General features: G+C 42.0%; 1 protein-coding gene across 3 annotated transcripts in view; it reads left to right on the top strand.

Moving 5' to 3' along the window:
- Positions 1-732: 732 nt before the first annotated feature.
- The window catches only part of clcn7 (chloride channel 7), a 28,776-nt gene continuing 8,321 nt past the window's right edge, over positions 733-21,187 (top strand). Inside the window, exons 1-20 of one of the 3 annotated variants that reach the window (XM_029123345.2) lie at positions 733-976; positions 1,766-1,843; positions 3,853-3,915; positions 4,646-4,711; positions 6,058-6,123; positions 6,219-6,351; positions 6,513-6,622; positions 7,929-8,009; positions 8,120-8,182; positions 9,312-9,395; positions 9,831-9,924; positions 10,287-10,351; positions 10,442-10,558; positions 10,726-10,780; positions 11,745-11,805; positions 14,427-14,568; positions 14,680-14,773; positions 15,987-16,159; positions 19,849-19,900; positions 21,049-21,176. In XM_029123345.2, coding sequence (XP_028979178.1) covers positions 866-976; positions 1,766-1,843; positions 3,853-3,915; positions 4,646-4,711; positions 6,058-6,123; positions 6,219-6,351; positions 6,513-6,622; positions 7,929-8,009; positions 8,120-8,182; positions 9,312-9,395; positions 9,831-9,924; positions 10,287-10,351; positions 10,442-10,558; positions 10,726-10,780; positions 11,745-11,805; positions 14,427-14,568; positions 14,680-14,773; positions 15,987-16,159; positions 19,849-19,900; positions 21,049-21,176 — 1,836 coding nt within the window. In that variant the 5' untranslated portion in view covers positions 733-865. The remainder of the gene's footprint in view (positions 977-1,765; positions 1,844-3,852; positions 3,916-4,645; positions 4,712-6,057; positions 6,124-6,218; positions 6,352-6,512; positions 6,623-7,928; positions 8,010-8,119; positions 8,183-9,311; positions 9,396-9,830; positions 9,925-10,286; positions 10,352-10,441; positions 10,559-10,725; positions 10,781-11,744; positions 11,806-14,426; positions 14,569-14,679; positions 14,774-15,986; positions 16,160-19,848; positions 19,901-21,048; positions 21,177-21,187) is intronic. The other 2 variants (XM_029123346.2, XM_029123347.2) reach the window with 2 other exon arrangements.

The raw sequence follows: 21,187 nt of genomic DNA, 5'->3' as shown, positions 1-21,187 counted from the left end.
TGGTTGATCAGTTTATATCATAGATTAGTTAACAGCTCCACTTACCTGATTATCTAGGAACTTATTGGACACAAGTTGATAGGAAATGAGAAAAACAGACGACACACTGCCGCCACAGGCCTTAGGAGTTTACAGTCACTTCACCCCTTCACTTTCACTAAAACTTACGCTTGTTACCGAAACCCTTGAGCATGTGAATGAAAACCATTGATGTAAATGATTACTTAAAAACAATTTTGTTAAATGGCTGAACAGACATTACAGTACAGTCATCCAGCAACAGACAGACAGGGAAAAAAACTGAAAGACATGCAAACAAGCAGACAGACAGGAAGGCAGACTGACTGATTGTTAATGTTCAGATTAGTGTGTTGAAATGAAAAAGCCTGTTGCATAAATGTTTGTTTCTCTCAGTATGTTAGACTTTTGTAATGTAAATAACTTTTTTTTTTATCAGGTCAGTAAATTACTTAATGTTGAAATCTTCCTGTAACCTACATCAACCATTTCAATTTCCAAAGGCTTTGAAATTGCTAAATATCTAGATAAGTTTATCAGCACCATGTACATCTATTTCTTACAACAATAAATGTGATTAAACGTATCACTATAATTCGCTTATTCTTACAATGTACGGTAAAAAATTAAATAAAAATAAAAAAAGATTTGTTTTGGCCCCAGTGGACGGCAAGAACTACAATTCCCAAAACTCGAATCGAGCAACATTTGATTGTGTGTGCCACCCGTAGAAACAATCACGAGTTCGCTTGTGATGGGGCTAGAATGAAGGGCAGTTAGTCAGACACAACTGCAAATAAAGAAATATTTCAGTGATTGTGAGAGTCGAGAAGTACCGGGAACAAGCATGGCCAACATCACAAAGAAGGTCTCTTGGACCAGTCGAGGTGACGACGCCGGGGGTGGCGAGGGAACCCCACTACTCAACGGCTCCGAAGAAGTTCGCTATACAAGACAGGTAGAGCTAGCAATCCAGCTAGCTAAACAAGAAAACTCATGCCAACTTATTGCTACCGCTGTTTGACAGCTAGCTAGGCACAATGTTTGCAAGAGGCTATAACATTGTATCAGGTTTTGTGCTGCTGTGCGTTTTATGCATTGAATGATTTTATTGCACTTCTGTAAAAACAAGTGTGTTGCATGTGAGTGGATGCATGCAGCCGTTTGCGAACGCTAACAAAACAAATGCAAACGTCACTCAGGAGTTGGATGAGGTTTTCTGTTTCAGACAAGCCCTCAGTCCAAAACCTATATCTAAAGTCTATCATTTTTAGCTTGCTACCGAAAAACTACATTTTCAGTCTGTGATTACTAACAGTTTCAGGATAGGACCCATTAACAAACAGTGGAAAATCTGACTTCCTATTTTTCAAATGTGAAAGGAATCACCTTCTGAACATGTTCATTTTACTCATTGAGTAATTTATCACCGTTTCCTCTAAGTTAGAGTAAACATGTTTAATATGAGATTAAATTAACTGAGTGCAAAATGGTAATACATATTACATGTTTACTTGGTAGCTAAATGTTACTTCAATACAGAGCCATTGCAAATGTCATCTTTCTAAAACGTACTATTAGCTACATGTTTTATGTTAAATTGGAGAAGCAGACACTTGTATTTCTTTTACATAGGCATTACAAACATGTTAAGTAAATACTACTGCCTGCTAGTTACATACTAAATTGAAGACATATAGACATATATTTTCTCTTTTTTGCGCTGTGTAATGTCTTTGGTTCGTAGTTGTCCGGTGTTGGGGGTATGTTTCACATAGGCAGACTGAGCACTGTGGATCTCGAGGAGGATGTGACATCAGACGAGGTAACGTTCAGTTCAGCTTTCTATCAATGTGTCACATGCCGTCTGGTCTGCTGCTGATTTCTTCTAAACTACTCCTGCAAGGCATACAATCTGAACATTAGGGGGAGTGTGGGGTGGTGTTGAACCTGGCTCCAGTAACTGGTAAGGCCAGCTTTGCCATTTCCCCAAGAGATCAGAAAACTCTTTGCCATTGTGGCCATTTCGTGATGTTCTTATCCAGAACTGTTTACAGTTATTGCATTCCTCTTCACAAGGTTGCTAGGGTGTTAGGTTAAGCTTGCAACTCTGTGAGCTCACTGCTCTTCTAGGAGCCCTGTGCTCCAGAAGACACACTTCTAGAAGGCACCTTGTTCTAGGCTGTACGGTGAAATATTTGGGGCGGCTTAGCCGATGGCTTAGCGGGGAGAGAGCCATGAACAAAAGGGTAGCTGGTTTTAATTCCAGAGGCAACAAGTTGTCGAAAATAAAATAATCTGTAATTGTGCCCTTGAACAAGGCACTTAACAGTGGGTGTGGATAAGTGTCTGCTAAATGATTGATGTAAATCCTACCTTCATGGTTCACTGGATTCATTGTGTTGTCCCATGATTTCACCCTCGTCCACTCCCAATCACTGTTCTATTCCCCTGCACTACTTTTCACAAGGGGCTCTGAGTGTGTTTACACAGTGTGTAGTAGTGCCCTAAAAAGGGAATGGGGGCCATTAGGGACACACCCTGCTGTGAGGCTGTGTCGTCCCGGTTCAGATCGCCCATTTGTATTAATCAGGATGAGTTGGTAGCAGGAGGGAGCAACAGGCTCAGTGTTACCACGAGCCACAGACAGACAGGAGTCCACGGTCGGTGTTTAATTCTCACAGGTATTTGTTTGACAGAAGACAAGGCATTGGCCAGGTGTAACATTTACATACAAAGGCTTTAAAAAGGGAGGAGTCCCTTCCCCATTCCTTAACTCCATATAACCAAGGTTGTACCTACCCTTGGCCAGAGGCTGAGGATTGAGTATCATTGTATTTCCTCAGCACAGGCTTATCATGTCAATGATCCATGACTCTTGTACTTCTAATAAATAGCCCTGTTTAGACAAGATGAACAGGGAGATATATATATATACAGAATATTTTTTTTAAGCATTATACACAACACATTCTTGCCATCTGTGAAAATGAACATATCTTCTGGCGAAATCCTACACATAGCTGGCTTCAGGGCCTGTAACTGCCTGTAACCCATATTCATTTTACATGTGTTTTAATTATTTTAATGTGTTTTTGTTTTTATTGTGTATAAAGCACTTTGTGTAATTGTTCTAGAAAAGCGCTATACAAATAAAGTAATTTTATTATTATTATTATTATTATTATTAAATACTGAAGGCCATAGAAACTCTGCCGGGGAAACGGTTTTATGTAGAACATCAGGGCTCTACGCTGGCTTAACATCTGGCCTTTGCCAGTAAAATGGTGGCACTGGAGTGCTGCCCATCTGAGTGTCTTGAATCAGATCGTCCCTGTTCAGTCATTATATTAATAAAAAAATATTACTACAACTTAAGAATAACCATGAACAAGAAATTAAACGTTCAGACAGCCAATCTGAGTCATCACCAGTTTAAAGCACGAGGCTGGAAAATCCTTTACTCACTTAAAACGTGTCCATAATAAAAGCCTAATCTGTATATAGGGTACTACTTTCCGCCAGAACCTTATGGGTGAAGGTCAGAAAGAGTGAACTATGTAGAGAATAGGTGCCCTTTTAGGATGCATAGTTTCCTGCATGCCTAGTTTTAGTTCAAGTTATTTCTGCTCATTGGTTTGGCATGTTTTACTCAGTTCTTGTCTTCAGGACATCTCTGAGTTTTAGTTCTGCTATTGGCTAATGAGATTGTGGATTACATTATTTTGATGGTAAATATGTTATTCTGCCTGCATACAGACTAGGGCTGAGTTTCAATAGTCTTAAGTGGCTTAATCTCCTTGTCTCTACATTGGTATATACTGTATGCTGTAGGAAGCTCGGCCAACAAAGTCCCAGAGATATGGCTCTGTTTCCACCTACCCTGGGTCTTTACAGGTAATTAACTGTTCTCACTGACTCTACCGACGCGCTAACAAAACACTGACTCTACCGACGCGCTAACAAAACACTGCCTCTACCGACGCGCTAACAAAACACGGCCTCTACCGACGCGCTAACAAAACACGGCCTCTACCGACGCGCTAACAAAACACGGCCTCTACCGACGCGCTAACAAAACACGGCCTCTACCGACGCGCTAACAAAACACGGCCTCTACCGACGCGCTAGCAAAACACGGCCTCTACCGACGCGCTAGCAAAACACGGCCTCTACCGACGCGCTAACAAAACACGGCCTCTACCGACGCGCTAACAAAACACGGCCTCTACCGACGCGCTAACAAAACACGGCCTCTACCGACGCGCTAACAAAACACGGCCTCTACCGACGCGCTAGCATAACACGGACTCTACCGACGCGCTAGCAAAACACGGCCTCTACCGACGCGCTAGCAAAACACGGCCTCTACCGACGCGCTAACAAAACACGGCCTCTACCGACGCGCTGACTCCTTTTCGTGGCTTTGTTTAAAATAATCTTGGTAAAGTCTTGTATTGTGAGGACAGTTGCGGGAGTTTTACGGTCTATGTGCATGTAACCCAGAAAATGACATCAGATTCGAAGGGAAGGAGACAAGGAGAGATGGTTAAGAAGCCACTTTAGACTGTTGAGGTGTGCCTGGGCCCCTTTTCTGTTAACCAGTCCTTCCTCTTCCTGCCAACAGGACTCGCCAAAGGGCCGTCCCGAAGAGATTCCTCACAACGAGAAGTTGCTGTCCCTGAAATTTGAGGTAATTGTGAACAGAAGACTTTCCATCTTTTCATCTGGTTCAGAGGGCTACGTGTACACAACACGATTTTGGGTTATTTTTTTATTAATTTTTTATCTAAAGCAGTCAGTTCATACTCGGTGCACACTCACTGATGCTTGTTTACTCTGAGTAGATCAGAGACATAATCTGATGGTCTTGTTTACTCTGAGTAGATCAGAGACATAATCTGATGGTCTTGTTTACTCTGAGTAGATCAGAGACATAATCTGATGGTCTTGTTTACTCTGAGTAGATCAGAGACATAATCTGATGGTCTTGTTTACTCTGAGTAGATCAGAGACATAATCTGATGGTCTTGTTTACTCTGAGTAGATCAGAGACTTAATCTGATGGTCTTGTTTACTCTGAGTAGATCAGAGACTTAATCTGATGGTCTGCAGCGATGACAAAAACGTGTCCAGTATGTGTCAGAGATTCCCTGTCCCGTCCTTCCAAATGAAACTGGCATGGAGGGTTAGGGTTTAGTTGAGGCCATGAGGTGATACTTTGAGGGTTAGGGTTTAGTTGAAGTCCTGAGGTGATACTTCAAGGGTTAGGGTTTAGTTGAGGCCATGAGGTGATACTTTGAGGGTTAGGGTTTAGTTGAGGCCATGAGGTGATACTTTGAGGGTTAGGGTTTAGTTGAGGCCATGAGGTGATACTTTGAGGGTTAGGGTTTAGTTGAAGTCCTGAGGTGATACTTCAAGGGTTAGGGTTTAGTTGAGGCCATGAGGTGATACTTTGAGGGTTAGGGTTTAGTTGAGGCCATGAGGTGATACTTTGAGGGTTAGGGTTTAGTTGAGAACCTGAGGTGATACTTTGAGGGTTAGGGTTTAGTTGAAGTCCCAAGGTGATACTTCAAGGGTTAGGGTTTAGTTGAGGCCATGAGGTGATACTTTGAGGGTTAGGGTTTAGTTGAGAACCTGAGGTGATACTTTGAGGGTTAGGGTTTAGTTGAAGTCCCGAGGTGATACTTCATAGGTTAGGGTTTAGTTGAGGCCATGAGGTGATACTTTGAGGGTTAGGGTTTAGTTGAAGTCCAGAGGTGATACTTCGAGGGTTAGGGTTTAGTTGAGGCCATGAGGTGATACTTCGAGGGTTGGGGTTTAGTTGAGGACCTGAGGTAATACTTTGAGGGTTGGGGTTTAGTTGAGAGCCCGAGGTGATACGCATTAGTTCTGAGAGGATTAGAAATTAAATTCAAAATGTAAAGGTGAAAAAATTGACCCACCATGCTATTTGCATAGTTCTTTTTTGTTTTGTGTTACAAGATATGTGTGTATATATATATTTTTTTTTCAATCAATAAGGTGTGTGTGTTTCAGAGTCTGGACTATGACAGCAGTGAGAATCAGCTGTTTCTGGAAGAGGAAAGACGGATGAGCTATCTGGTGAGTACAAGTAATGGGCACTGAAATGCGCATTGAAATGCGCACTGACGGCTGTACAATCTTATCTGTATTTCTCCCTGCCCACCACAATCCAGGGTTTCAGATGTCTGGAGATCAGTCGCTGGGTGATCTGTGGTCTGATTGGCTTCTTGACTGGCCTCATAGCCTGCTGCATAGACATTGCTGTGGAAAAACTGGCCGGGGTCAAGTACTTCGTCGTTAAACAAAGTATCCTTCCACTAAATAACCTAATCGCTCAGTCATATCCTTCCACTCTGACCTGATCAAATACAGTGGAATTATTTATTTCAAATTGCCAGAAAATTTTCCTCTTCTCTCTTCAGTCCGTGTGTGGTTGCTTATCACTTGTCCTTGACCTCTGCCCCCAGACATTGAAAAGTTTACTGAGGTGGGGGGTTTGTCCATCTCTCTGATCTTGTGGGCTGTCCTCAACTCTTCCCTTGTCATGGTTGGAGCCATCACAGTAGCCTTCATTGAGGTTAGGATTTCACCTGTGTGTGTGTTCAAATCTGAAACTGGTGGGCTATTTGCATATTGCAATTCAATCTTAAATATTTCAATCTGAGTGTACTTAATAGTACTACCTAAGAGACAATAGATAGTATCATTTTTTATTTTTATAGGCTTCTTTCCCACACTGACCTTTGCTGATAACTTCATTGATTAGAATGTACTTTACTAAACTGTGTGGTTGTTTCACCTGGCTCTTTTAAAATGTATACACTTACTGTAAGTCGCTCTGGATAAGAGTGACTGCAAAGTGACTAAATGTAAAATATTTTCACAATTTTGTTGTGAAAAACCAACTTGTTACAGCTCTCACCTCTCCCACAACATGACCTCTGACATCACCTCTGAATGACCTCTACTGCAGCATTTTGTTTCTCTCGTCATTGTATTAACGGAATCAGGGGTGTTGAAGATCAAAGCAAGCATTCCTCTTTGTGCTGTCATTCTTCTACACAGCATCTGTACAACCTGGAAGTTAAAGGTCAACCTGTGTTCTGGCACGGTAGGGCTGTGTGGAGGATGACTGTTCTACACCTCTGGTTCCACTTTTGGCTGATTTGCATTTTTGTATTTGGTGCATGTCTAGAGCAAATGTTTGCCTATTGGAATCCTATCCATTCTTTTAAAAATCCAGCTGATTATTGTCAAGGATTATTGTCCATTACCACAATTCTGCATTTGTGGATTCTGCCCATTCAGTGTGCTTCTGCACAGGTGAGGAGTCTCCTTGAGACTAGGTCATGAGGGCAAATGTCAGGTGACACTGGATGTGTCGTAACACTGGAACAGAAGAAGTTCTGTCAGTGGGGATTTATCGAACAGAAGTCCTGTCAGTGGGGATTCATCATAACACTGGAACAGAAGTCCTGTCAGTGGGGATGTCGTAACACTGGAACAGAAGTCCTGTCAGTGGGGATGTCGTAACACTGGAACAGAAGTCCTGTCAGTGGGGATGTCGTAACACTGGAACAGAAGTCCTGTCAGTGGGGATGTCGTAACACTGGAACAGAAGTTCTGTCAGTGGGGATGTCGTAACACTGGAACAGAAGTTCTGTCAGTGGGGATGTCGTAACACTGGAACAGAAGTCCTATCAGTGGGGATGGGTTTTAACTAGAAGCGTGGTGGTGGTTGGAATCTCACTTCCTCTGTTGGCTCTCTAATGCACAGGTTGTACCAACATCTCTTTCCTCTCCTCTCTCCCTTCGCGCTCTCCCCTCTTCTCACGCTCTTCCCTCTCCTCTCCTCTGTTTCTCTCCTCTCTCCACCTCCTCAGCCCATAGCAGCAGGGAGCGGTATACCTCAGATAAAGTGTTACCTGAATGGAGTGAAGATCCCCCGGGTTGTGCGACTAAAGGTTAACATTCAGACTAATGCTTTATCTGGTTCGTTAAGAAAGCTAATCTTAAATATGGTTTTGGTTATTGACTGTGCGTGTGTGTGTATATGTCTGTGTGTGTGTTTCAGACGCTGGTGGTGAAGGTGTTTGGGGTGATCTGCTCTGTAGCAGGAGGACTGGCTGTCGGAAAGGTAAACTAATATACACCCCTCACATTTAAAAAAAAAAAATGTGATTAAATCTTTTCATGTGACAACACTGAAGAAATGACACTTTGCTACAATGTAAATTAGTGAGAGTACAGCTTGTTTAACAGTGTACATTTGCTGTCCCCTCAAAATAACTCGCACAGCCATTAATGTGTAAACTGCTGGCAACAAAAGTGAGTACACCCCTAAGTGAAAATGTCCAAATTGTGCCCAAAGTGTCAATAATTTGTGTGGCCACCATTATTTTCCAGCACTGCCTTAACCCTCTTGGGCATGGAGATCACCAGAGCTTCACAGGTTGCCACTGGAGTCCTCTTCCACTCCTCCATGACCACATCACGGAGCTGGTGGATGTTAGAGACCACCTTCTGTTTGAGGATGCCCCACAGATGCTCAATAGGGTTTAGGTCTGGAGACATGCTTGGCCAGTCCATCACCTTTACCCTCAGCTTCTTTAGCAAGGCAGTGGTCGTCTTGGAGGTGTGTTTGGGGTCGTTATGTTGGAATACTGCCCTGCGGCCCAGTCTCAGAAGGGAGACTGCTCTGCTTCAGTATGTCACAATACATGGACACAGGACATGGTTCCAGTAATCTTCTTATAGCCTAGGCCATCTTTATGTAGAGCAACAATTATTTTTTTCAGATCCTCAGAGTTCTTTGCCATGAGGTGCCATGTTGAACTTCCAGTGACCAGTATGAGGAGTGTGAGAGCGATGACACCAAATTTAACACAACTGCTCCTCTTTCACACCTGAGACCTTGTAACACTAACGAATCACATGACACCGGGGAGGGAAAATGGTTAATTGGGCCCAGTTTGGACATTTTCATTTAGGGGTGTACTCACTTTTGTTGCCAGCAGTTTAGACATTAATGGCTGTGTGTTGAGTTATTTTGAGGGGACAGCAAATGTACACTATTATACAAGCTGTACACTCGCTACTTTACATTGTAGCAAAGTGTCATTTCTTCAGTGTTGTCACATGAAAGATATGCTCAAATATTTGCATAAATGTGAAGAGTGTACTCACTTTTGTGAGATACTGTACGTGTGTGTGTGATGGTCATTGTGTGTTTAACGTTTTCTGTTTCCGTACCCATAATCCTCTAGGAAGGTCCCATGATCCACTCTGGAGCAGTAGTAGCTGCTGGGGTGTCGCAGGGGAGAAGCACCTCTCTGAAGAAAGACTTCAAGGTGGGAACCTTAATCACCATAATGATTACGTTTCAGTCATTCAGCAGTTAGGTTTAAGTCTCTTGCTCAAGGGCACATTGACTTTCTCACCTTTTCAGCTTGGGATTCAACCCAGCAACCTTTTCATTTACTTGCAAACATTGTAACCACTGGACTGATCAGGTGAATCACATTACCCTCATATATTGCTTGTGATTGTTGGACAGTCTCTATGCAGGCAACTCTTACTCAGGAAGAGCAGGGTCAAGCTGTGGTTTTATTAGTCTCCACCCACTACAGAGAGTTGATAGAACTTAGTGATCATCTACATGAAAAACAAATGTTTAGTCGCTGCAAAAACAACAACATTGGCAAACTCCAATCGATTGTGGCACAAGGCATGTACATTTTGTATGATAACTGTGTGTGTGTGTGTGTGTGTGTGTGTGTGTGTAGATTTTCGAGTATTTCCGCAGAGACACGGAGAAGAGGGACTTTGTGTCAGCAGGTGCAGCTGCAGGGGTCTCTGCTGCTTTTGGAGCCCCAGTCGGTAAACACTCTTACATTTGTGTTACTGCTTGACTTTTGGAGCCCCAGTCGGTAAACGCACTCACATTGGTTTTACTGCTTGACTTTTGGAGTCCCAGTTGGTAAACGCACTCACATTGGTGTTACTATCAATGCGAGGGCATGGCAGTTTAGTACCATAAAAACATGATTTTACTTTACCTTAATAACCTACTGTTTACAGTATGCTTAACCTATCTCTGACTTATACACTTAACACTTAATACCTAAACGTAACTCTTACTCTAATGCTTATTCTAATTCACAACACACACACATTGCTTTCTTGCCCACCAAACTCCTCTAAATGTTATAAAATATAGTGTTCCCCTTTCTCTCTCTAAGGTGGGGTGTTGTTCAGTTTAGAGGAAGGGGCTTCGTTCTGGAACCAGATGCTCACATGGCGTATAGTAAGTGCGTGCGTGCGTGCGTGTGTGCGTGGTGTTGGGTGTGCTGAAAACAAATTGCCTACCTAACTGCTTTCCTATCTTCTTCTCCAGTTCTTTGCGTCGATGATTTCAACATTCACTCTGAATTTCTTCCTGTCTATCTACAATAACAAACCTGGGGATCTCTCCAGCCCGGGACTCATCAACTTTGGACGCTTCGAGAGCGACGTGAGGACCTGTCTGTGCCCGTGTCTGTGCCCGTGTCTGTGCCCGTGTCTGTGCCCGTGTCTGTGCCCGTGTCTGTGCCCGTGTCTGTGCCCGTGTCTGTGCCCGTGTCTGTGCCCGTGTCTGTGCCCGTGTCTGTTCAATACTGAAACTATATTGTCTGTCTACAGAGTGTGGCGTACAACTTCTACGAGATTCCCTTATTTATTGTTATGGGAGCTATAGGTAAGACTGCATGTCTACTCTGATGTATATCCCTATATTTCATTGAAAATAGTATAAAGACAAAATATAAAATGTTGAAACTGAGAAATGTTATTGTTTTGGGAAAAATCTATGCCCATTATGATTTTAATGCCACGTTCCAAAACAGTTGGCACAGGGGCCTGTTTACCGCTGCGTTGTATCGCCTCTTCTTAACAATGCTCTGTAAGCGTTTGAGAAACGTACCGTAGATTATATCACCAAACGATTTTATGTTGGGAAACTTTATTCTTAAATTGTTGCTCTATTGGCTGCTTGTGCAGTCTTTCAGAGTGGTGAACTCCTCCCCATCCTCACTTCTGACAGACCCATCCTCTCTGGAATGATCTTTTTATACCCAATCATGTTACTGACCTGTTTCCGTTTGACCTAATTAGTTGAGATGTTCCACCAGCTTTTTCTTTTTTAGCGTTACGCAACTTTTCCAGTCTTGTTGCTTCTGTCCCAGCCTTTTTGAAACGTGTTGCTGGCATCAAGTTTAAATTGGGCATATATATTTCAAGAAACAATAACATTTCTGAGTTTCATCATTTGACATGTTGTCTTTGTACTCTTTTCTATTGAATATAGGGTTTACATGATTTACACAACATTGCATTCTGTTATTCTTTACATTTTACACAGCGTCCCAACTTTTTTGGAAACGGGGTTGTAGAGTTATAACATAATGGAAAGCCTGAGGTCATTTTGGTACTAGGGGAGCTTTGCATTTCTGGTGAATTGTGCTTAAGGAAAGTTCTGCTACTTTGTCTGACCATTTAATTTTTTAAATATTTGTATAATTTGCCTATTTTTTTTTTTTTTTTAAATACCTTTTATCATCTTAGTCAAGCACCCTGAAAGGTATTGCTGTGGGTGTGCTATAGATTCATTTGGACTTAACTGATGTATCTTTGGTGATTTGTTGTCCTGTATATCAAACCAGGTGGATTGCTGGGAGCACTGTTCAATAAACTCAACTATTGGCTCACTATTTTCAGGATCAGGTGAGGTTATGGTTTTATTACTTCACTGTCTAACCTTTTAAACCAGTGGTTATGGTTTTATTAATTCACCTTTCGGACACTTGGAACCAGTGGGAAAGAGGTTGCCGTAGCAACGGAGCCAACAGCAGGTTCTGAATCAGGCGATATAGCAGCTGTTTGAAATATCTCCTTGTACTGAGTAATAAACTTTGATCAAGTCATCAATGTTTTGTGACTGTTAGTGACATAAAAATGTTAGCCTGCTTCTTATCAAATAACATTTTAGAAATTTCTAAGTTCCAAAAGTCAAGTGAATGTTACATTTTTTTTATTTAATATTTCCAACTTTGCACATTTCTGTGGAAATATTAGATATTTTCAGCTGGTTGGTTAGCGACGTAGTTCAAAATACAACCCATCGGCCACCGTCCCCAATTATCAGTCACCTTACTATTTTGTTCAATTTCATTATATTTCCTGTTTTTAGTGTTACTAAAACAGAGCATAGTCTTCTCTGAAGTGTCTACTAGAATGTTGTGGCTACATGATGTGATTTTTTTTTATCTCTATATTTTTTTTTTACCTCTATACATTTCTATAAAGAAAGATGGTGAGTTAGATGAATGGGTATTTTTTATTGCGAAACGTACCATTGTTTTCTAATGCATTTAAACTTTAGGGAGGCTTTAGTTCTCAGATGGCTAGAAATGGCCAATAAGAGGAATGGCCATATTCAGTCTCACAACAACTTGGTTGTACTTCAGCAGACTTTTCTGTCGTGTTGCGTCTAGCTCGCGAGCCAGCTGAGATTGGGTGCGGCTTTTTTCTACTGTAATGATTAATGTTGTCGGGCTTACTTGCGTTGTTCAATAAAATAGTGAAATAAATCATTGAATGTAGAAATGCTCTATTAAATACACTCACCTACTAGGATTATTAGGAACACCTGTTCAATTTCTCATTAATGCAATATCTAATCAACCAATCACATGGCAGTTGCTTCAATACATTTAGGGGTGTGGTCCTGGTCAAGACAATCTCCTGAACTCCAAACTGAATGTCAGAATGGGAAAGAAAGGTGATTTAAGCAATTTTGAGCGTGGCATGGTTGTTGGTGCCAGACGGGCCGGTCTGAGTATTTCACAATCTGCTCAGTTACTGGGATTTTCACGCACAACCATTTCTAGGGTTTACAAAGAATGGTGTGAAAAGGGAAAAACATGCAGTATGCGGCAGTCCTGTGGGGGCGAAAATGCCTTGTTGAAGCTAGAGGTCAGAGGAGAATGGGCCGACTGATTCAAGCTGATAGAAGAGCAACTTTGACTGAAATAACCACTCGTTACAACCGAGGTATGCAGCAAAGCATTTGTGAAGCCACAACACGCAAAACCTTGAGGCGGATGGGCTACAACAGCAGAAGACCCCATCGGGTACCACTCATCTCCACTACAAATAGGAAAAAGATGCTACAATTTGCACGAGCTCACCAAAATTGGACAGTTGAAGACTGGAAGAATGTTGCCTGGTCTGATGAGTCTGGATTTCTGAATTTGGCGTGAACAGAATGAGAACATGGATCCATCATGCCTTGTAACCACTGTTCAGGCTGGTGGTGCTAGTGTAATGGTGTGGGGGATGTTTTCTTGGCACACTTTTGGCCCCTTAGTGCCAATTGGGCATTGTTTAAATGCCACGGCCTACCTGAGCATTGTTTCTGACCATATCCATCCCTTTATGACCACCATGTACCCATCCTCTGATGGCTACTTCCAGCAGGATAATGCACCATGTCACAAAGCTCAAATAATTTCAAATTGGTTTCTTGAACATGATAATGAGTTCACTTTACTGAAAAGGCCCCCACAGTCACCAGATCTAAACCCAATAGAGCATCTTTGGGATGTGGTGGAACGGGAGCTTCATGCCCTGGATGTGCATCCCACAAACCTCCATCAACTGCAAGATGCTATCCTATCAATATGGGCCAACATTTCTAAAGAATGCTTTCAGCACCTTGTTGAATCAATGCCACGTAGAATTAAGGCAGTTCTGAAGGCGAAAGGGGGTCAAACACAGTAATAATCCTTTAGGTGAGTGTATGTTACATGTTTTTTTTATTAATTATTTAATTTATATTTGAAATGATATATTTCCCTGTGGGGAGTTTATTTGATCCACAATCTGTAGACCACGTTTGGCTGGAACGCATCATAGGCTTCTTTACATTATTCATGAAGAGGCCTGTGGGAGGAGACTTCCCATGAACAGCCTTCCAGGTTCTCCAGTATGATGGATTTGTTTTGTTTTCCTTCCTGCTGCTCCTACGTCCCACATGACACTGCCTGCGTCCTCAACGGGTCCCTCGCCTCTATGGGTCTGATCAAGGGTAGTGCACTAATGGGGTGCCATTTGGGCCGTAGTAACTCTTTGGGGTTCTGAAGTGGGCCCTGGTTCACTTCAGAATCTAACCAGGTCACCCTGGGGTCGTGGACATTTAGGGGAGGGGCTGTATCACTGCCAGTCTTCCAAGGAATGCTGTTCTGAATCGGAATGTTTTTTTCTGTGCGTGCGCGTCTGTGCGCGTCTGTGCGCGTCTGTGCGCGTCTGTGCGTGTGTGTCTCTGCGTGTGCGTCTGTGTATAGGTATGTCCACCGGCCCTGTCTTCAGGTGATGGAGGCCATGCTTGTTGCTGCAGTGACTGCAACAGTGTCATTCTCTATGATCTACTTCTCCAATGACTGTCAGCCTCTCGGACCAGACCAATCAGAGGACTACCAACTACAGGTATGCACAAGCCCTCTATTGGCTGTCATGGTAGACAGGAATTCATCAACAGTTTGAAAAAGGTTGAGTAAATGTATCAGATGTTTCTATAATGTCTGTATCTTTGTCTAGTTGTTCTGTGCGGATGGGGAGTATAACTCCATGGCAACAACCTTCTTCAATACACCTGAGAGGAGTGTCCGCAGTCTCTTTCATAACCCACCAGGTAGGTGGGTTTATATATAAACGAGTTCTGTATGTGAAATAAAGTAAATACCATAAGCTGGACATTTTACATTTTTGTCAAATACTTGGACGCATTGGCTATTTGAGCTAGGTTTCAATGCCGTTCATTGATAAAGGTAACCCAATTCAACAAATCACAAAAAAAAATACTTTTAGAACAGAAATGCAATTTTATGTGATGAAAGATGAAAGTACACCACTACCTTTACCGGCTAAGATAAGGATCAGATAATCCAAAACGGGTGCAAATCATTGGAAAATAGGTGTCCAGCCTTCTGTAAAGATTCAAAAACTTGGTAGTGTCTTAATCATAGTAGTGTGTTTTTGTTGTGTGTGGTAAGACAACAAAAAGACTTGTCTGAGGCCCTCAGATGAAGGTGAAACTCAGGGTTACATCAAGCAATCTACGGGTGTGGGCCATGAGTGCAATGTAAGCGGAGACTGCACAAACGAAGGAAGAAGTATCTGCTCTTAAAAAAAAAAATCAAGATATTACTGAAGTTTGCCAGATAGCGCTTGGGTAAAGGCATAAACTACTTGAACAATGTGTTTTGGAAAGAATAATCAAAGGTGCCTGGCATTGCGGCTCAACATGTTTGGCGAAAACTGAGCTCTGCCTCCTAATAAAAGAGCCCCATACTAACCTGGAAAGCATGTAGGCAGTGGCATCATGGTTTGGGGCTGCTTTGTCCAAAAACCCAAACAAAGCTACAACAGAAGGGCTCAAAAAGAAGACATGGAGGGTTATGGAATGTAAAAGCCCATTTCTCAATCCTATCAAAATGCTGTGATGTGATTTGAAGTGGTCTGTGCATGCATGAAGTACTACGAAGAAGAGCAGAAATTTGCACCAGTCGATGTAAGCAACTGAAAGTTGGAAGGAACAGTTACATGAAGTCCTTTCAGCCAAAGGGTGTAACACCATCTATTGAAGCCTGGTTTGTCCTTATTTTTTAAATTTGAAATTGCATGTCTGGCGATTTTTGCTGAATATACTTTTGCGAAGTATAATCTTTGTGTTATATGTTAACACTTACATATATCAGTCAGTGTTGAAGTGAAGATTGCATGTATATTTGCCCATATATATGAAAAAGGAAATGACTGTATATTCCATTTGTATTGGTTTTTATTTGTCTGTACAAAGTCTGCCATAACAAAAGAATCTGCGTGTCCCATAATGCTCCCTCCAGGTTCTTATAACCCTGGGACCCTGGGCATGTTCACAGTGACATACTTCTTCCTGGCCTGTTGGACCTATGGCCTGGCTGTCTCTGCCGGTGTCTTCATCCCCTCCCTTCTGATTGGAGCCGCCTGGGGGAGGCTGTTTGGAATACTACTGCCTACTGTAACGGCCAGTGGCTCTGTGAGTGTGTGTGTTGTCTTTCTCTGTGTGTGTGTGTGTTGTCTTTGTGTGTATATTTGTGTTGAAGGGTAGCAAGCAAGCTAATTTATATAGCACAATTCATACATCGAAGCCATTGCTTTACCAAGAAACATAAAAAAAAAAAATAAATACAATAACATAAAAACAAATACTCAAATGTAAACATAAAAAGAAATGAAAACCTCATAAAAAAAATACAATAAGAAAACAAAGATAAAAAATTGAATAAAAACATAGGAAGCTATAAGGCTAAACAGTGTGGTTAAGCTTAAGTGCTCAGTCATAGGCACGTGAGAGGAGAAGTGTTTTTATCCTGGATTTACAAATTGATAAGTTTGGGGCACGTCTAAGATCTTCTGGTCGTTTATTCCAGTTGTGCTAAACGCAGCACTTGTTTAGTTCCATGTTTAGTTTGGACTCTGGGCTCTACTAGCTGACCTGAGTTCATGGATCTAAGAGCCCTGCTCGGTTTATATTCTGCAAACATATCAGAAATGTATTTGGGTCCTAAACCATTCAGAGATTTATAAACTAAAAGCACCACTTTGAAATCTATTCTGTAACTGACTGGAAGCCAATGCAAAGATTTAAGAACCGGAGTGATGTGCTTTGTTCTCTTGGTCCTGGTTAACATTCTAGCAGCAGCATTCTGAATGAGCTGCAGCTATTCTACAGTCTTTTTCAGGAGTCCAGTTAAGAGGCCATTACAGTAGTCAACCCTACTAGAGATAAAAGCATGGATGAGCTTCTCTTGGTCTTTTTGGGACACCAAGCCTTTGATTCTGGCTATATTTTTTAGATGATTGAATGCTGTTGTCATATGGTTCGAGAGCCATATATATTTAAGTATCATCGGCATAACTGTGGTAGTTAATGTTGTTGTTCGGTTGAATTTGGCCCAGAGGTAGCATATAGAGATTGAACAGAAGCAGTCTGAGAACTGATCCCTGTGGAACTCCGCATGTCATAGCCACCCTATCAGACTCATGATTACCAATGGTGACAAAGTTACTCCAGCCTTCTAGATAAGATCTGAACCAATCAAGGATTGTCCCAGAGAGTCCTACCCAATCTTCCAGCCTTTAAGTGTTCTATGATCTACAGTCTCAAATGCAAAACTGAGATCTAATAGAACCTGAGCTATTATCTTATCAGAATTAGTATTCAGCCGTATGTCATTTAAAACTTTAATCAGGGCCGTTTCAGTACTGTGGTGAGGTCGGAAACCTGACAGATATTTGTCTAAGAGACCGATTGAGATCACAAAATTGCTGAGTTGATTGAAGACAACCTTCTCAATGATCTTGGCTATAAAGGGAGATTTGATACAGGTCTATAGTTGTTTATTATAGATGCATCCAGTGTTCTCTTTTTTAATAGGGGCTTAATGGCAGCTGTTTTTAGAGACGTTGGGAAAATGCCTGATTGCAGAGAGCTATTAACTATTTGCTGTAGGTCCATTGTTATAGAGTTAAAAATTGTTTTAAAAAAGTCTGATTGCAGTGTGTCGAGACAGCAAGTGGAAGCTTTAAGATGTCAAACTGTTTCTTCTAGGGATTTTTGATCTGTGCAATTAAAATGCGTCATAATAACCAAGTTATGTCTTGGTGGTCGTGGTGATGGTACAGAGTCCTTGTTAGACTGGGTAGTTCTGAGGGTCTGTCTAATACTTATAATTTATTCACTAAAGAAACACGTAAAATCATTACATTTCACAGTGGACATGAGTTCTGATGCTATCTGCTTTACTGGGTTTGTAAGCTTGTTGACCTTGACAAATAGAGTGTGGGTATTGTTGATATTCTTGTTGATCATTCCCAATAAATGTTGCTGTCTGGCTCTGTGTAACTCATTGTTGAAGCTACCAAGGCTTTTTTTTTTTTTGATAGATTTCATAGTGAATTTGAAGTTTAGTTTTCCTCCACGTACATTCTGCTTTCCTACATTCTCTTTTCAAGGTGCTTACCATCATGTTGGTTCTCCACTGGGTTTTCTGTTTACTCCGTTTTCTTTATCTTTACCAGTGCAACACGATCCATGACATTCAATATTTTGGCGTTAAAATTATCCAGGAGCCCCCATTTGGGACAAGGACAACTTCTGGAAGCATTGGGTGATTTTAGTTAGAGGGACAGGAGAGGGGGTGAATACTCTGCTTATGAGTACTGTCCTTCATGCTTATCTTGTTTGGGAATGGCATTCCAAGAGCGTGACGTATGTTGGCACCAAGCAGCCGGCATCCCATGATGTTTGGATGAACCCCATCAGGTTTAAGTGGTCTTTACAGTTCCAAAAAATATTGAAATTGTCAATAAACCGTATCCCGTGGTTGAGGCATGCCGATGTCAGCCATGTATTCAGCCCAGGAGTCTGCTAAAAGATTCAGTTCCTTTCCCCAAGGTTGGAATGGGGCCTGAGATGAAGACATGTTGTTGAAAGTTATTTTCTCCAGTAGCATGGAAAAATATTTTTTCTGGATCTCAGAGCCAGTTTTCCTTAGTAGAATGTCAAAAGTCCCAGTGTGGATAATAATCTGCATGTTGCTTGGATGTGTAGAGAGAATAACTGGCAACATTTCTGTTAGCTCTCTGACCGATGTGTCAGCCATGGTTAGGTTTTCAGTCTTTGATGCCTTCGGTCTAGCCCCGGTGCTGTGCCAGTAAGATGTGTCATTGAGGAAGGGCTGGTCTGAAAGCCTCTGGGGTTAATTTAGTGGCATGTGCACATGTCCAGGGGAGAGTGTCAGCCAGGTCCGTGACAGAGTGGTCTAGATTTGAAGTAACCCCTTGTATACCAATCTGTGTCTGTCCGTTAGCATTTCGTAGCTCAACCCCTAGAGTAGCTGCTACAGAGTCAATGAATTGTTCACTCTCACGTATTTCAGGGTGTGTAATCGTCTCATTCCGCCGTTCGCTCTGAAATTGCTCTGTTCTGTTCACCAGTTTTGACAGTTAGGGTTAGGGAAAGTATAGGGAAATCTTTAGAACTATCTAGCCTTAGGTTAGCCTGTTGTGCTATGTTAGCATTAGCATTTGTTGATTCACCTGCGGGACAGGACCCACAGTCCGACCGGAGGAGCGTTCTAGTGACTAGATCTTCTAAGCGGTTGATCCGTTCCTCCAACAGCTGTCTTAGCTCCTCCATCATAAAACATCACTCAAAAATACAAAAGAACTATGCTGAGGTCCTCTTTTAAAAATTACGTAATTACACAATATGATTAAAACAAATATAGAACAAAAATTAAACCAAGGTAAAAGATTTAAAGAAGATTAAATGAAAATTTAAAAGTAAGAAAAGAAAGAAAGGCTGGCAAAAGGCAGGAAGCAGAAGAGTTGCGTTATGCGACTAACAGGCATGAAAGCAAGAAGGACTCATATAATGGCATAATTATCTCATTTGTGTCTCATGTCTCAAATCAATTACACTGTCAATGAATCCCAACATCACAGGCTGACCGCATTAAACATTATACCCATGCTCTTCACCTGGCCCCCTGTACGGAACAAAGCTGCCCCCCAATACAGATACCCACTTCTTTTCCAGCTGGACCCAAAACAGAACACACCATGATTCTAAAACCAAATGTAGTTCTGCTGCTTATTACCAGCAGGAGTAGTACATGATATTGCTCTCCATAATAGGTTCTGTGTGTGTGTGTGTCTCAGATCTGGGCCGATCCAGGGAAGTATGCGTTGATTGGAGCTGCTGCCCAGCTGGGTAAGTCATTCTCACCGTTATCTCAAGGTTTAGAGGACACTTGTGTAGTGAGGGTTGAAGGTTACCGGGGGGACGGCTAGGGAAATGAGAACAAGGTGATAAATAAATATGAATAAATAATCTGACTCCATATTGTTAGTAAATAAATGTTGTCATAAATGACCATGTGTTGGAAGTCCTTAGTAAAGGTCAGCTACTCCTTTCGTCACCAACCTTACATTAAAATGACGTGTCTTTCTGGATCAGTCCAGACTGGTCAGAAACCCAGAACTCAGGGATGCCTACAATAGCTTGGGTCCCTGTGACCAGCCTAGACCCAGAACTCAGGGATGTCTAAGAGCCCAGACTTGTTATCCCTGGAGTCCTGGATTTTGAAGCAGTCTGGTTAGGCCCAGGAACACACGCCATTTTATTGTATTGTTCATGTTAAACGACCTACACCTTATGTGCACTTATGATACCTGCTATAAGCACACACGTAAATCGAAGTGACCCGACTGGTCATCCCTGAGTTCTGGTCCCAGGGACACGTGCCAGATGTAATTATCAGTAGCCCTATGAGCTTCAGTATGACAATGAATGAGTAATGCTGTCATAAGCTATATTGAAGTAATACAATTTCTTCCAGTCCACTAATACAATTACAATACAGAAAATAGTAACAATTGGGTGAATAGTAGGCTACAACACAATGTGTCAGGTCTTTTTAATAATGACAAGCTCCTAAAATAGCAAGCTACAACACAGATATCAATGACAAACTCATACCTTTTTGGAGATATGGCTATTTATCCTAAAATCAGACATATCTAAAACACTCACTCAAATAGTCATTAGCTTTACTTTACCTTGGTGCACACAATGAACCCAAAGGACAGGAACCGTCCCACTTAATGCCTCTTCGTCGAACACACCTTCACTCTTCCTCAACACATTCCTCATTACATCACACTACCTCCTCCGGTCCACCAGAATACGGAGGTCTGTCTGGGGGTCCTCGAGGCAAAGGTTGGCCTTTGGAGTAAGGTGAACTTACTACTTATGGGTTGTGTGGTTGTCTACGGCTACGCTAACCTAGAATACACAAAGTGGATAAGATTAATATCCCATGGTGGCGTCCATCTATAGTGTGTCCTCCTGTCCACTAGGGGGCATAGTGAGAATGACCCTGAGTTTAACCGTCATCATGGTGGAGGCAACAGGAAACGTGACTTACGGTCTCCCCATCATGCTGGTGCTGATGACGGCCAAGATCGTCGGCGACTACTTTGTGGAGGTGCGTCTCAC

This window comes from Esox lucius, chromosome 11 (assembly GCF_011004845.1).
Source record: "Esox lucius isolate fEsoLuc1 chromosome 11, fEsoLuc1.pri, whole genome shotgun sequence".
Lineage (NCBI taxonomy): Eukaryota > Metazoa > Chordata > Actinopteri > Esociformes > Esocidae > Esox > Esox lucius.
This window is presented reverse-complemented; position numbering and strand designations above follow the sequence as displayed.